General features: G+C 42.4%; 5 protein-coding genes across 5 annotated transcripts; 3 read left to right on the top strand and 2 right to left on the bottom strand.

The window, feature by feature from the left end:
- Positions 1-1457: 1457 nt before the first annotated feature.
- Positions 1458-2439, bottom strand: Bfra_006618 (uncharacterized protein; the record flags this gene model as incomplete). The annotated part of the gene is made up of 2 exons (XM_037336987.1): positions 1458-2314; positions 2382-2439. The coding sequence occupies 2 exons, from the start codon at positions 2437-2439 to the stop codon at positions 1458-1460; spliced, it is 915 nt and encodes a 304-aa protein (XP_037198353.1).
- A 2975-nt stretch (positions 2440-5414) lies between these two features.
- On the top strand, positions 5415-6935 carry Bfra_006617 (putative hydroxyproline-rich glycoprotein; the record flags this gene model as incomplete). The annotated part of the gene is made up of 2 exons (XM_037336986.1): positions 5415-6195; positions 6247-6935. The coding sequence occupies 2 exons, from the start codon at positions 5415-5417 to the stop codon at positions 6933-6935; spliced, it is 1470 nt and encodes a 489-aa protein (XP_037198352.1).
- Positions 6936-8157: 1222 nt separating this feature from the next.
- Bfra_006616 (putative endo-beta glucanase precursor protein) lies at positions 8158-9534 on the top strand (the record flags this gene model as incomplete). The annotated part of the gene is made up of 2 exons (XM_037336985.1): positions 8158-9046; positions 9107-9534. The coding sequence occupies 2 exons, from the start codon at positions 8158-8160 to the stop codon at positions 9532-9534; spliced, it is 1317 nt and encodes a 438-aa protein (XP_037198351.1).
- A 1959-nt stretch (positions 9535-11493) lies between these two features.
- Positions 11494-12200, top strand: Bfra_006615 (uncharacterized protein; the record flags this gene model as incomplete). Its single annotated transcript, XM_037336984.1, has 2 exons — positions 11494-12046; positions 12124-12200. The coding sequence occupies 2 exons, from the start codon at positions 11494-11496 to the stop codon at positions 12198-12200; spliced, it is 630 nt and encodes a 209-aa protein (XP_037198350.1).
- Positions 12201-12600: 400 nt separating this feature from the next.
- Positions 12601-14428, bottom strand: Bfra_006614 (putative feruloyl esterase b precursor protein; the record flags this gene model as incomplete). Its single annotated transcript, XM_037336983.1, has 7 exons — positions 12601-12829; positions 12896-12934; positions 13002-13212; positions 13307-13703; positions 13776-13937; positions 14022-14070; positions 14130-14428. 7 exons carry the CDS (start codon positions 14426-14428, stop codon positions 12601-12603), a joined length of 1386 nt encoding a protein of 461 aa, XP_037198349.1.
- Between the last annotated feature and the right edge of the window lie 551 nt (positions 14429-14979).

Raw genomic sequence — 14979 nt, 5'->3', positions numbered from 1 at the left:
AATGGGTGACTGTTGGATATTGCATATATGATTCCGTGATTCAGGGTGTCAAGACTCTTATGCGGACAGGAGTATCAAATTCTTGATTGGTAATTGTATCATCGGATGAAAATGATGCTGTATAAATCCAGCAACAACGAATCAAGAAAGTCAAAATCTTCAGATGAAAGATATCTAATATAATAATGAGCTTCCTGGAATGAAATGAAGTATTTCCATCGAAGCTGACTTGGTATTTTTGAAAACATGATATTGTGGATAACATCTACCTAGGAGCATGGAATGTACGGGTTGTGATTTTCTAATCTACCTTGCTTTGATATGGACGATAGACAATTATCAGGTATCTAATTTGTTTATGTGATGAGAGATAATGAGAGCGACACAATATCATCTGATATCTAGACACACCAAGACTTTCTAGATTTCAAATTTTCAGCCTTATTTTTATTTTTACAGAACGGCAAGTTCGAAAATCCGTCACGTTTAAGATTACTCGAATTTTTGGGAAGTCTATAAAATTTGAGGTTCTCGAGATAGTGAATTTCTCAAAATGAACGTCAATTCAGAAAGGTTACTTGGTATAAAAAAATAGAGTAAGATGAGATATCCTTATTACATATGCATGAATTTTAGATGATAGCCCCTTGAATGTGCATATCTACACTATACATTAACCGAGAATTACATTGATCTTGTAGTCAAGTTTACTTATTTCGTTGAAAGAGATCACACTAATTATCTAACCTTTTGATGTTTGAATGAATTGAACGTTACGAAAAAGCTTAATTCGTAGTTTTATTTAAATAGTGGAACTTGAAGTATCGGGACGATAGTAGCTTCAGTCGATGAGCTGCAATTATTCAGTTGCATAGTATCGTTTAATTTGTTAAACTATTAGCCTTTAATCATTTCAATGTCGTTTCATATACTTTTATGTTGAAAATCCAACAGATCCAGAAGTCTTCATTCAAGTCCTTGCTAAAACTAAGTTGAAGATAGACTTCCGAATATCCAATTCAAAAAAGAGAAATTGCACTCTCATTTGATATGCAAAATAGCGAGTCCTTGATTGTCCGAGTCAATCACAAACAACCAGAGCAATATCATCCAAAGTAGGCAATAATTCTCTCGAATGAACATTTCCCCAAAATTTGACTTGGCCATTTCACAAATCACGAGGCTGCACAGCTTTAATGCACGATGAAGACACACATTCCTCGAGAAAACCGACTTGGTGTTGGAAAAGCTGCGGGGCTAGAGCTTTGTATGCTTGAAAATGACTTATTAAAAGGCAGAAATCCATTGCGTTCTATAATATGAATCTGACCAACTGTGGGCCACAATTATACAGTAAAAGCAATTTATTAATCAAATCCATCAATGGACATGCAGAAAATAGGCTCTACGCCCCCATTATAGACCATCTACTCCTCCCTACCCCAAAATCCATCCAATCAATTACATCCATTTTCAGCCGTCGCCATAGCCGACCAGATAAGCAACCAAATCAGTAATCCCAAGAAAGCAGCTTGCGCGGCATATACCCACCACTTGTAGGCATGAAGCCGAGACGGTTCCTCCCTCTTCTCGCGAATAATTGTCGCGAAGCAGAGAATCGAGACTAAGGTGAAAGCAATGAAGAAGGCAGTGATTACAATAGAGGCCTGCCATGCACTGCAACCCGGATCTCGTTTCACATGGTGATTAGCTCCGACAGCACGATGCTTTAGGAACCCCAGAGATCTGAATAGACCGTTAGGTCTATTGCGGATTGCGGGGGAAGTGATTGAAGCTGGGGATATAGTTGGAGCAGATGATGTAGCAGAGGCTATAACGCCAGTAGTACATGGAATTAAGGCATCCTGGGAAGAAAGATGGCACAGACCAGCAGCGAAAGTCATGGATAGAGTTGAGATCGTTGTAATGGCAGTGGCTGAAAATATCTCTGTTGTTAAGATTGTAGACGTGAGAAAAGCCGTAGTCGCGACGGCAGTGGTTGTAGAGAGTTCAGTTGACAAGATTGTAGACGTGAGAGAAGCCGTAGAAGTGACGTTAAGGGTAACTACGGCAGTGCTTGTGCTCTGTGGCAGAATAGTAGTAGCGACGACGTTGGTATAGGAGACGTATACGATTGAAGTAGAGTATACGGTTGATTTTGCCCGTTCCAGGTCGACAACCCCGCCAGCACTAGTGGATACAGAGGGATAGGGGAGAGTCCCGACTATGAAGCTTGGGTCTGAACTGAACGAGCCAGCAATAGTTTGGGCGGTGGTAAGAACACCAGCGGAAGCAGCAGAGGAGGAAACAGTATCTAGATCAATGTCAACGGCTGTGGTTCAAAGCATACAAAGCTGTATATAGGAAAGATGGAAGCTTACCTTGAGCAAGAGTCAGGACGAACATTAGGAACAAGAGAAAAACCTTATAGACATACATCTTGATGTTGCTATGGAAGCTTAATTAGTATAATAATCTTGGTGATCTCACTGGAAGGACGATAAGAAACGCCGTTGGGAAAATTTTTCTCCTGAAATAAAGGCAAGAAAGATACTTACGAGACGAAAGATAAGTCAGAATGGGGTTATTGAGCTTGAAGACTGATTCAGAGAACCTCGTGTGTGAATCAGACGTGTTGATAACGTTGATATATAGCCCAGAACAACGTGCAAATTGATTCGAAAAAAAAATCTTTGTTATGGATTTTTGCGAGGTTGGAGAGAGGAGTCTGAATTGGATTGTACGTATTTCGGAATCTTGGAGAGGCTTTTACGTAACGACTCAGCGGTGTAAATTGAGCTTGTAGGTATTTACTGTAGGCTATAGGAAGTTGTAGTAATGTAAGAAGTAACTTTGAATTGATGGTAATAAAATATCTTGGTAGCAAGAGGTCTTCTTCTGGCTTGGTGCGCGTTGCGGTTGTCGAAGATTAAAAACTTTGTTGGGAAATGAGAATGAAGTTTTTGAATCGAGAAGACCTTGGAATCACTCAAAATTATTATCGTACTCTTTCGAGGAACAAGCGAGCGTATCAGACGAATATTCGGACCAAAACTCCTAGAAAATTGAATACCTTTCATTTTGCCCTGCAGTGAATGGCACGATCGCCGACATACCGATTGTTATCCAGGATACATATCGATCGCGGTGAATATGATAAGTCGGGAAAAGGAGCAATAGTCTGATGATAGATACGATCAATCCGTACGAGGCTCATGACTCGTGGATACTTGCTGAAGTTGTATCCTGCTTGTTGACGACTTGGAAAATATGCAAGAAATGACCAAGCTGATGATGAGTCTTGCGTCTCTGACTTAAGATGCGAGGGCCTAGATGATGTGCCTCAATGAGTGAGCCTTTGAACTTCATCGTCCTCTTCACAAATTCCTGGTCTGATGTGGCGACGTTGAAACTGGCCCCAATAATTATAGATAAAGCTTTCGCGAGCGTTTTTCGAAACCTCCTAGCAGACGTGGGGGTACAATGGAAATTGGAGAAGCGCACAAGTCTCCTGACCAACCCATGAACCCGTCAAAGCATACCAGCAGACAGTGAACCTCGACTCCTCGACCCCGAAACCCCCAAACCCCGAATACAAGACTTGTCGAATATTCGACTCTCCACATGAGCGCAGCTTCACATTGTGTTATTCTTTCAATTGCATGGATGAAAGATTGACACCAATGTATCCATAGAGTTACTTCTGCCAATACAGAAATGATCACTCAATACTAACATGTGTCAAACGGTCACGAGGGCTCTCGCTCTCGTGTCAGGTCAACGATCATAGCTTATCTCACAAAGCTTCACCGATATCACAAATAATATAAATAACATCAAAAAACAAACTCTGGCACAAAAGAAAAGGCATCGAAATTGAGAGCCATCTGAACCACGTTATACATCCACTGAACATCGACAACTCGCCAGATGGTTCACCTCCTCGAAATAGAATGTAAGGCAAGCATTTTAAACATATTTATCCTCTAGTCAATGCATCCAGATTTAAGACGCAGACTGGCAAGGAACAGAACTGTCGCCAAACATCGGCATGACCCCAGTGTGTACCACTCTCCTTGGAGAGTACGGAGTAATGAAGAGGAAGCAAGCTGTGCAGATTAGTCAATGTAGTCATACACACCGACCTCTAAATATAACCTCTGATGAAACTTTGGTCTTGGTTGACGAGAATGCAACGAGATTATCTAACGAGGATTGCAAAGGTGTCAAATACCAGAATGCCTATCAAGGACCATCTTTTCTCTGTGTAATTCTGTTTGTTCCTGGCTTGAAAACATGGTTTCAAACACTGCATGGCAGAACTAGACACTTATCTATTGCCACAACTTGAATGTGCAACTAAACTTGTATTGAGGAATAGTCTTGGTAGCATTCCAGAGGGTTTACTTTGATTTACTTTGGTTTACTTTTACAAAAATACTTTGGATGTTTTACAAGCTCGGAACACGGCTTTTCCTCGGAAGTTATGGGCAGTGATAGCTCGAGCGTCTTTCATCACCACTTCATTACCTACCTGAAGGACAAGTGAGATTCAAAGGCCAAGCTTGCCTTCGAGAGCTCAAGGATAGCAATATGGAGATGGTAGTAGTTCAATGTAAGCTCAGAGACTCTTTTGATTAAGAGTTCGTTGCTCAACAAAAAGCTTCAGCATTCTAGACTGACTAGCAATTACTCACCAATATAAAATAGAAAGGGGAGCACAAAGGTCTTAAGCCACAAAAAGATGGCTGAATGATGAATTAGCTGTGGCCAAACGTATCAAATGATATAGCAATTAGACATGAGATGTTTGAATAGGAGAAAGACGATGTTGATGAATGTGTTAGAAGATTAATACTTGTGTTTGGGCTTGAATGTAACGTCTCATAGTTTTCATATAATCTTAGTCTTTCCAAGTTCTTTTCTGAATCTTATATCTATTTTGTATTGGCAGCAAAGGAACTGTATCACTGTCAAAAAACATAGTGAGACTTTTCTAGCATCCCCACATCCAAGCACTGTTCAACTTCCTGTAAGCGCATTTTGGTGTTTGCTTTCGGTTGAACTTCGGATATATGTGATAGACATCCTCAACTTTGATAATCTTCTGGTAAAACATACTCACTACATTTCCCTTCCCCCAAATCTATTACATTACACATTACTCCCTCGAACATTCGAACAATGGCCTGGCCATATCCTTGAAATAACTATTTCATGTAGCTCATGGAAGTTACAAGAACAAAATTCACGTTCGGACGAAATTCCTAATACACAACAATTACAGGGTGGCGGATACAGATCGCAAACCTCTAGCAATACTTCCTCCGCAAAACGCACAGGTGCTGGCAAATTCGACAGAAAAGCGATACTAAGGAGTGCAGGTTTCCTGTTCACAATAAAACATAAGAAACATGGCTACGAGCACCGATGCTGCCCCTATAGAAGCGGCGGAGTGTATACAGATCGATGGAGCGGAGCACAAGATAGTCAATATTGGAACTGGCGGAGATGTCATCCTCGAAGTTCTCTTTGAAAATACGAAAGCTTGCACAAAGTCGATACCGAACGAGACGATTCAAAAGCTACGCATCTCAAAATCGCCGTTTCCTTCAGCACGAGTATTCTACCGTGTCCGCCTTGACACTTTGAAGAAACACTCGAAATATTTCGAACATCTTCTTGGTTCAGATACATTTGGAGAAGGTCGGGCTATATCCGCCAGGTTTGCAGAGTTGTCCCTTTCGAGCAAAGATCCCTCAGAGCTACCAGCAGGAGAACTCCCTCGAATACAAATAACAGATGAAGATGATGCAACGAGGACCATGGGGAGGGAGACAGTTTTCAAGGATATGCTCAAGATTATTCATGGCATAGCACATTCTAGCAAGTCCATTACTCTTCTCTACATTTCAATCTTGGTAGTTATGGCAGATAGATATGATTGCATGACTATGATCGGGCGATACATCACAGGAAAATTATCAAACTTCCGATACCCACCAACTCTCGATAAAACTACGGAAGAAGTTGTGCGACAGAAGATACTGATATTCTACCATACGAACCAAGCATTGCGCTTGTCCGCAGCGACGAAGGAACTCATTCTTCGCGGTTCATCTCGTTGGTCAATATATGAAGAGACAGATTCTGACTTTCTAGCGGCTTGGTGGGACCTGCCAGAAGGTCTAGAAGGTGATTGATAGGTCACGATTTACCAATCAGAAAATAGCTAATTGTTTGCAGCTGAGCTTTCATATCGTCGATCACGGATAATTTTGACTATATCTTCCCTCCAAACACATTTCCTTTCTCTATACACATCTCGAACACGACAATGTAAATTGGGCTATGATTCGTCAGCCGCCTGCGATTCCTTTCAGCTCGGTGAAATGGTCAAGTTTCTGACGAGAAAAACCCTTCTCTCGCTCATTCCATTTCAAGCAGTCTCCCCCGACGACCCTGAATTTATCTGGCCCGAAGCATATACTGGTGATATCGAGCAGCTGATTGCATTATTGCGAGAATGTCCAAGTTATCAAATTGATAAAAATCATGGCCATTGTGGTTTACGTAGTAAATTACTTCCTGCTCTGAGCTACATCAAAGATTGTATTGATGGTGGCATTGGCATTAAATCCCAATTTTGGAAAACAGAAAGATCAAATCAAACCTGGATTCCAAGCCCGTCAACAAATGGTAGCAACAAGAAGGCATTTGTTGTAGGAGGCAAAGCAGTAGGAGACGATAGGCCAGAAAAGTTTTTCGATTTTAAAAACTTGAATAGAGATGATCTTATGTCTGGCGGAAGATCACTCGGTGTAGACAAAGCAGCGAAGAAATTGTTTCTAGCTGACAAGTGGGATTGGATAAGGGAAGTAGAAACGGAAAAGGAGAAAGAGAGGATGTCAAAGTCTTCGTTTTTTAGATTCTGAAGATCTAGACATAATTACTACTAATACCTATACACAGAGAGTATCGGTTCGAGATAATGTATTCTGTGCCGTATTCCGAATGACAGTCGGCAATCTCATGGGCTGCGAGCGTTGAAAATTATCATTCAGAAGGGTTTATACCAAATGAGTAATATCACACAGCCAACCTTGTGGACACAATGCCAATATCTGGGGTAGATTTCCATTCAAGCCCCCAACAAGGTTAAAGTAATCAAGATACTAGTGCAAAGGCCTACCGCGAAAACCCAATTTTGAAACACCTCTTCCGTTTCACTAAAAGGCATGGCAGCAACGAATTGATCAATTAAAAAGGGGAACCTTGGAATGTTCCAGCCATGAGAGAATAGATTAATTAAGCAATACCAATCTCACGAAAAACAAGCTTTTTGACACCCATGCTACTTGAAGGATCTTAACCGAGCCCCCTCACTTCCCAAAGGATCCTTTACCGCTGCCTTCTTTGCCCTTTGTAACTTGAGAGATTATTCGGTACGCTCCGGAATAATAGGTCTCATCGTGATGGCCCTGTAGGAACATGGAATAATTCGAGGTTTTTCTCCGCATGGGGACTACCGATTGAGTGAAATGACCGGACTATTGATATTTAAAAGTGGCAAATCAAAAGTTTCCTATGTTTTTCTATGGGACAGGTACATCGTAGATGCTTGCAAGGTATAACAAACAAACATACAAGAATCCATACAGAAGGTTTCATGTATAAACGTTCGGATATTAAATCCGAATATTCTCCCCACTTTACCCCTTTAGCGATAAAACGTTAACTGCGATTCGATAATTATTCCTAGGTCCCCTGTTTAAACAAAACACATCAGATCACATATTAACGACCTTGGTGACAGTTATTTAGTGATTCGCGTCATAATCACATATTGTTCGTCTGTTTACAGAATTTGAGCGAAACGCTGAGTCCCGAAAAAGAAAAGTGTCATGAAATTAAAGTACAGAGAGGGTCCGGAGCGTTGTTTACCATTAGGATAAGTTGACAACTCTAAATGAGAGGGGGAATGAGGTTAATTAATCGATGAAGTGGAGCATCGTGAGATTTCATCTCTTTAACTTTCCCAATAAATACTTCCTCCTCCCGATTGACGCTTCCCTTTTTCTTACTCTTCCTTACCACTCTCACTAAAGTCATTCATTCATTCATTTTTTCAGTCACTCTCTTTTTCAATTCTACGCTATGCGTTTCACAAACTTTGTTTTGGCAGCTGGCCTTACAGCAACCGCATTCGCAGCTCCGGTAGCTGTTAGAGATGAGGACGATAGCTGTGTTGCCGATTACGATGAGACCACTTCCGCTGCCGTTGTAGCTCAAACCACCCTTCCTTCTTCCACTGCCGCTGTCGTTGCCGCCACTTCAGTTGCACCATCAAGCAGTGCCGTCAAGACTTCTGCCGCTGTCGTTGCTTCATCAGCCGCTAGTCCGGTTATTGCTAGCTCTTCCGCCGTTTCGTCCGCTGCTGCAGTTGTTACCCCAGCTTCGTCCTCCCCAGCTGTCGTTTCTTCCAGCAAGGCTGCTGTCGCCACTAGCGCTGCATCCGTCGCTGCAGCATCCAGCAGCACAACTGCTGGAAAGTTGCAATGGATCGGTGCCAGCGAGTCTGGAGCCGAGTTCGGTCAAACCAGCCTCCCAGGTGTCGTTGAGACAGATTATACCTTCCCAAACACTACCGCCATTCAGATTTTGATTGATGGTGGCATGAACATTTTCCGTGTTCCATTCCTTTTGGAGCGTATGGCCCAAAGCAGCATCACCGCTAGCCTCGACGCCACTTACCTTGCTAGCTACAAGGAGGTCATCGATTACATTACCGCCGCTGGTGCAAGCGCAGTTATGGAAGCTCACAACTATGGACGTTATGACTCAGCCATTATCACTTCCACCTCCGACTTCGGTGGCTTCTGGGGCAAGCTCGCTACCGAGTTCGCCGACAACTCCAACGTCATCTTTGACTGTAACAACGAGTTCCACGATGAGCCTACCGATACCATCTATGCTGAGCTTAACCAAGCTTGTGTTACCGCTATCCGTGGCGCTGGTGCAACCTCCCAATACATCTTTGTTGAGGGTAAGTCAATCTTTAGAATTCTCTTCAATCTTGAAAGCTCTATACTAACATGTTAATTAGGAACTTCTTACACTGGTGCCTGGACCTGGGTTTCATCTGGAAACTCTGTTTCCATGTTGAACATCACCGATCCTGAAGACAAGCTTGTCTACGAATTCCATCAATACCTCGACTCTGATGGATCCGGAACCTCTGCCACCTGTGTTAGCAGCACCATTGGTGCTGAGCGTATCGCCGATGCTACTGCATGGCTCAAGACCAACAACCTCAAGGGTGTTATCGGAGAATTCGCTGGTGGTGTCAACGCTGACTGTGAATCTGCTATCTCTGGTATGTTGGATGCTTTAGCTGCCGATAACGAGTACTGGTTGGGTGCTTTGTGGTGGGGTGCTGGCCCATGGTGGGGTGATTACATCTACGCTTTCGAGCCACCTACCGGTGCTGCTTACGCCCAATACTTCGACACTCTTGTCAGCTACGTCGCATAAGCGTATGTAGATAAGATGTATGAGTAGGGGTTGAGAGGAGAAGCTATGGCTTAGGAAGTGGTTTCTGATTCGTCTTGTATATATGTATTAGCATGGCCCATGGTGGAGGTGTTTGCTTATAGGGGGTGTTTTAGTGGAAGACAAAAGGGAGCGGCATTAAATCTCAATCCGTTTCCAACTTTGAATGTTCTGACCCAACTTTGTGATTCAATTTACTCGTGCAACTAAGTCTTTCGTTATGCTTGCTGCTGTAATATGACCAAACTACAAGCAGAAGACCGTCTATTTAGAGTTTGCAATCTCATGTGGCATTGTGGCCTGAGAAGCACAAGTGCCGTCCTTGAAATGTAGAAATTGACCATCTACAACCACATGCGTTTGTCATGATACCTCACGTGGCGTGATCATATGATTTTCGATTTGATATTGAGTCGAAGAGTAGAACACCATACATACATCCGATTTAACAACTCCTTTACCCTCAAACAGACGTGATTTTTGTGCCTCATTAATTTCAATCGAATAGAAAGTTCGAAATTCAATAACGATTCATTCAATCAAGATAGCTTCAAATTGGAGGATTTCTAGTTATAAGGTAGAATTTGTTCAAAAGTTTAATGAACTAAAAAAAGGTCACATTCTGGAATCACGTTATCATTTCAAGTGTATAAAATAGAGTTCGCACTTCTTTTCGCTGCAGCTGTTCTTTCTTTGCCAATCAAATTTCTCAATGAGACTGGCGACCCACTTTTGCTTTTGAACGACATCAACTTTCCAGACCCCAAGACATGGTCAAGCTACTCGTAAAATCGCCATGGTGTTGGTATAATCATTAGTTAAAGCATCTAGCTATTCTCCGAAGTTCTTCATTCGTGTAAATACATTACAGTCACTCACGAGCCAAGCCTAGGTGTTTTTCTGAGCATTGTTGCGGAGGGGGAAAGACCACGCGATTCTGCAGATGGAAGTTAAATTTCCTTCCTCGAATCTAGCTTGCTGTCCTTTTGCTTCATTGAGGCTCGTGGCACTTGATGCTATTCGCGACTTGCTTACAGGAGCAGTCGGGCCCTGAGCACGGCGTGAAGCTTATAAAGACATATTTTTAATCGATGGTTTAAATTATTGGCTGGATCCAAAGCTGGCATCTTACTCATGTGCCATTTACATGCTCTTCGTGCCCACTTTCGAGAGTAGTCGTCTAGAATTTCTGAGCGCTGAACCAAAAGTGCTGGTTCAAAAGCCAGTTGTGTTTTTCTGTATTCTTTGCTGCTTCTTGTAGTTTATCATTTACCACTGTGCGAGCGACCACGTGGAAAGAATTCGCTTCCATCGTTGCTTTTTTTTGTTTTGCTTTGACACGTTAAATCCATACAATCTGAATATTCTTGTATTGTTTGATTGAATTTTGCTGCATGATGGAGAGGTCTAACATACTGACGAGTAGACTGTCCAAGTGTACTAAGACTAGATACTGGGGAGTTGTAGCCAAGTAATACTGCATATTCAATTTCTATGTATTTTTCTCGGTGGTGCATGACCGCTCGCTCGCAAACCACACGTTTCACTAGTGCCGTAAGGTACCGCCATTTGGTTGAAACTAATGACATGCATGATACAATCCTTTCAAATGCTACGGTTGGCTGATTGATCTTTAATTTTCTGACATCTTTTATGCGTGCAGTCAGTATTGTACACCATTAGTTTAAACATCTTAGCCCTTCCCTATTAGATCAATATGACGTCAAATTCTAGCTGACTACATCATTCTTACAACACACTACTCCTTTCTCTTGCTACTTAATAATGGAACTCTTCTAGTAACAGTGCCACTCAGCAATACTCTTCTACAAGAAACACCTTTCGACCTACTATCACCTCTCATAATTTGCTAAGTCCTCGCATCTTTCTCTCGAGACATCCACCCAAAATCAAACAAGACAAACTCTTCTTCACCGCAAAATGTTGAACACTATGTCTGGCGGTTTCATTGTGCAAGCGGTTCATCGTACCCTTCAAGCTCGTCGTGTGGAAATACAATTGGCGAAACTCGCTCTCCAGGAGGAAAACGATTGGGAGATTGCAGCAATCCCCGTCCATCCATGGCTCAAATTTAATGGCAGTGATAAGATGTTAGATATTTTACTCGACTTTGCTGGTTTGAATTCTCCATTTCAGCACAATAAGCTCACCAAGACTCTAATCAAGATTCTTCCGAAGTACTCGAGCCACGCAACCAATATCCATATCGATATTGCGTTTGGAATCCCCCACATGGATGTTATCAACAACAACACCAAAGCTGCTCGCCATTGGGCCATGGCTAACGTCGTCTATGAGCTTAATAAGTTCCGTCAACTTGATTCGATTCGAGTCTCATTGTCTGTACAAAGAATTTACTGGGAACAGGTGAAGCCCGTCAGCGCCATCTACGGATTGGACCATCCTCACTGGACTTTCGCCATTATTGAGAACGGTGCCGAGAACGCAGTTGAGATTGATTCTGACATTGATTGTAAATTGAGCTCTCATTTCAATGACGAGATGTACTGGTGATGAAAGATGGGGATTTTAAGCGAATCTATTCCATAGACTGCGGATATTTCGGGGTGAAGGATGCATCTACCCGCACCTTACCATTGGCCTTTGCGATGATTATCGCAGGTTAAGTGATAATGAGGAATTGAGTGGCAGCGGCAAGTTTTACTATAGTATATAATTTCTGGGGCTGGCCCATGAACCGCTTCTTGTATAATACCACTCGATTTGAATAACACTGCTAATAGCTACTACAGAAGAAAAGCAAAAAAACACTTCAATTCCCCTATTTTCTATCAACTTCTGATTTTTCGTGTTACTTTAATCCGCTTCAATAATTCCGATCTATTTCATATTTGATAACCCTTCTAGACCGTAAGGCCACGAGATTTTACATAATTATTGCGTCCAAATCTTGCAGTATGCGTTCCATGAATTGAAATTCAATATCATTTTTTTCAAAGCAAGCAAGAGCTTGTTAGCCTGATTAGAGGTGTCTTGATGTTATGTACAGATAAAGGCGCCAGTTCTCTAGTAAATTGATTGACATTCCCAGTTGGTTGCAACACTAGTGTTTCCAGTACCGATGTACTTTGCCTGTTGAGGGTACATACAGATCGGTCGTTGGTTGGTGACGTGATCTAATGTAGCTTCGTCATTCCATTCAGTTGCAATAACTTGAGTTGGTGCGGTATCATTTTCAACCCAGTCGATCAAGGCAAGCAATACATCATGTTGAGCATTGTCGAAACCACGCTTACTATGGATTCAATAACCAGGGAAATCGTCGCCAATGACCCATGCTTGGGTAGTACCTCCAATGTACCAAGGAGCGTTCTGGGTAGAAGGGGTTCCACTGCAATGCCTATTTTCCAATTATTAGATACTCTGTGTAAACATTTTCGACAATTTGATTATTAAGATTTACTCACTCCATTCCTGGAACCAAGAAAAGTCGATGGAAGTCATCCAGATCAACGCCTTGCGATTTCTCAGTGCGCAACACATGTTCGTAAAAGTATACACTGCTGGCGATCGCAATGAAATTATCTGCCATACCATGGTAATGGATAATCTTGCTACCCTTCTCATAGAAGGGAGAAAGATCGAAATTGTCAGCTGTAGCATTGCCAGGATTGAGAGCTTCAGACAAGGTATTCGAGATTCCAATCATCAGCAGTGAAATTGGTTCCTAAGCCAAGAAAATATTGTGGTTAGTCGAGATTGGGTGACGAACCGCCTCCCCAGAGACCTTCGCTGCCGATCTCGAAGTGAGGGAAGACGAACGTCTGGTTGCCAGTGACCCAGTCGTTGTAATAGTGATACAGAGTGTCGAGCTGAGCAGGAGTTAGACAGCCAGTAGTACTATTTCCAGAACAGAGTAATGTTTCGATCAGCAAGTGACAGCCACGAGGGTCGGAAATGATGTTGTCAGTGACGCCATCTTGAGGATCGCATTGTTTAAGACTCTCAGCGGCGATAACCGAAAACATTTGATTGGGGGTGTAGCCAGCCGCTGTTGTTGGATAATTGTAAAGCGCCGTTTGAACATTCCATAGTTGTAAATGGACAGTCCACCAAGCAGGGGCACCGACTAATGCACCATCAAAGTCGTCTGGGTATTCCTCAACTTCCTTTAATCCTTATCGTCCTCCGATAGAGCAGCCGTTATAGTAACTATAGGTAATATTTTTGCCATAGTATACTTCAACTACCTCCTTGGCAGCGACAACAGACAGATGCATGGCACGCCAAGCCCAGTCAGTTACGGACTCAGGGTCAAAGGCCCAAGAATCGTTACCAAATATACTTGAATCATGTCCAGTATCAGTCGACATAGCTGCAAAACCATAAGAGGCACCAGCACCCTATATATCCTGTCATCAGCATCTGATAAACAGAACACAAGTGGTGCCATTCGAGTAGTAATGAGATCCGAGTAGTAGTCATACCATTTCGAGATAGTTGACAGCTCCAGCAAATCCAGAGTTTCCAGAAGCCCTTGAATAAATCACCATACGAATTTGTGGAGTACATTTGGCCCATAAGTATAAACATACAAGAAGCGGCCAGTCCAGTTCTTTGGAAGGAAGAGACCATAATTGAAAGTAGTGCCTGACTCTGTGGACATCTCAATCTGCACCGCGTAGAGAGCAGGTAGTCGTGCCGGGTCGGTTGGAGACCCGGTGTCGGCGACTGGCACGGCGAATGTGGCATTTTGAGATACTTCTTGGACCAAAACTACTGTAGCAGTGGGTGGAACAATCGCCTCAAAAGCTGCTGCCACAGAACAGTTTGGGGTCAGAGCATGTGACAGTGTAGCCAATGCGGCGAGGGACAGCAATAGAAGTTTAGCCATTGCAGATGAATATTCAAATTTCTTCAGTTTGAACGATACAAATTGAAAGTGCTAATCATATCTGTTATCCTTTATACATTGAGGTTAAAATACGTCTTCATCCCCATTTCATCACAGACCATCGAAAGGGCCAACAATTGCAGTAATTTCCAAGGACTTTGGAAAACCCATGTGGTAGCGGCGACGAGTAATAGAAAACATCGTTCTCTCTTTCTACTTGATAGCAGGTCCAATTAAGGTCTTGTCAGGAATCTTCCGTCGAATGGAGACTGTGTCTTTACTATTTAGCCAATAACCTCACTAACATCATTTTTAGAGCCCACTATTTACATTGATACTTCTTTAGAGTAAATTAAGAGCTTATGAGTCTACAAGGCGAAGGAAATCAGAAATATCTATCGGCGATTATCATATGCGCCGAACGTATAAATGTGGGACTGGCTATTACGACGACTGGTCATTTTTCGCCCTAGTATTGTTTGGACATGTACTACAGAGATCCTAACTTTATGCAACCATGCAGATTCAGCTTCTAACATGGATCTAAAGCC

This window comes from Botrytis fragariae, assembly GCF_013461495.1.
Source record: "Botrytis fragariae strain BVB16 chromosome Unknown tig00000000, whole genome shotgun sequence".
NCBI classification, from domain to species: Eukaryota; Fungi; Ascomycota; class Leotiomycetes; order Helotiales; family Sclerotiniaceae; genus Botrytis; species Botrytis fragariae.
This window is presented reverse-complemented; position numbering and strand designations above follow the sequence as displayed.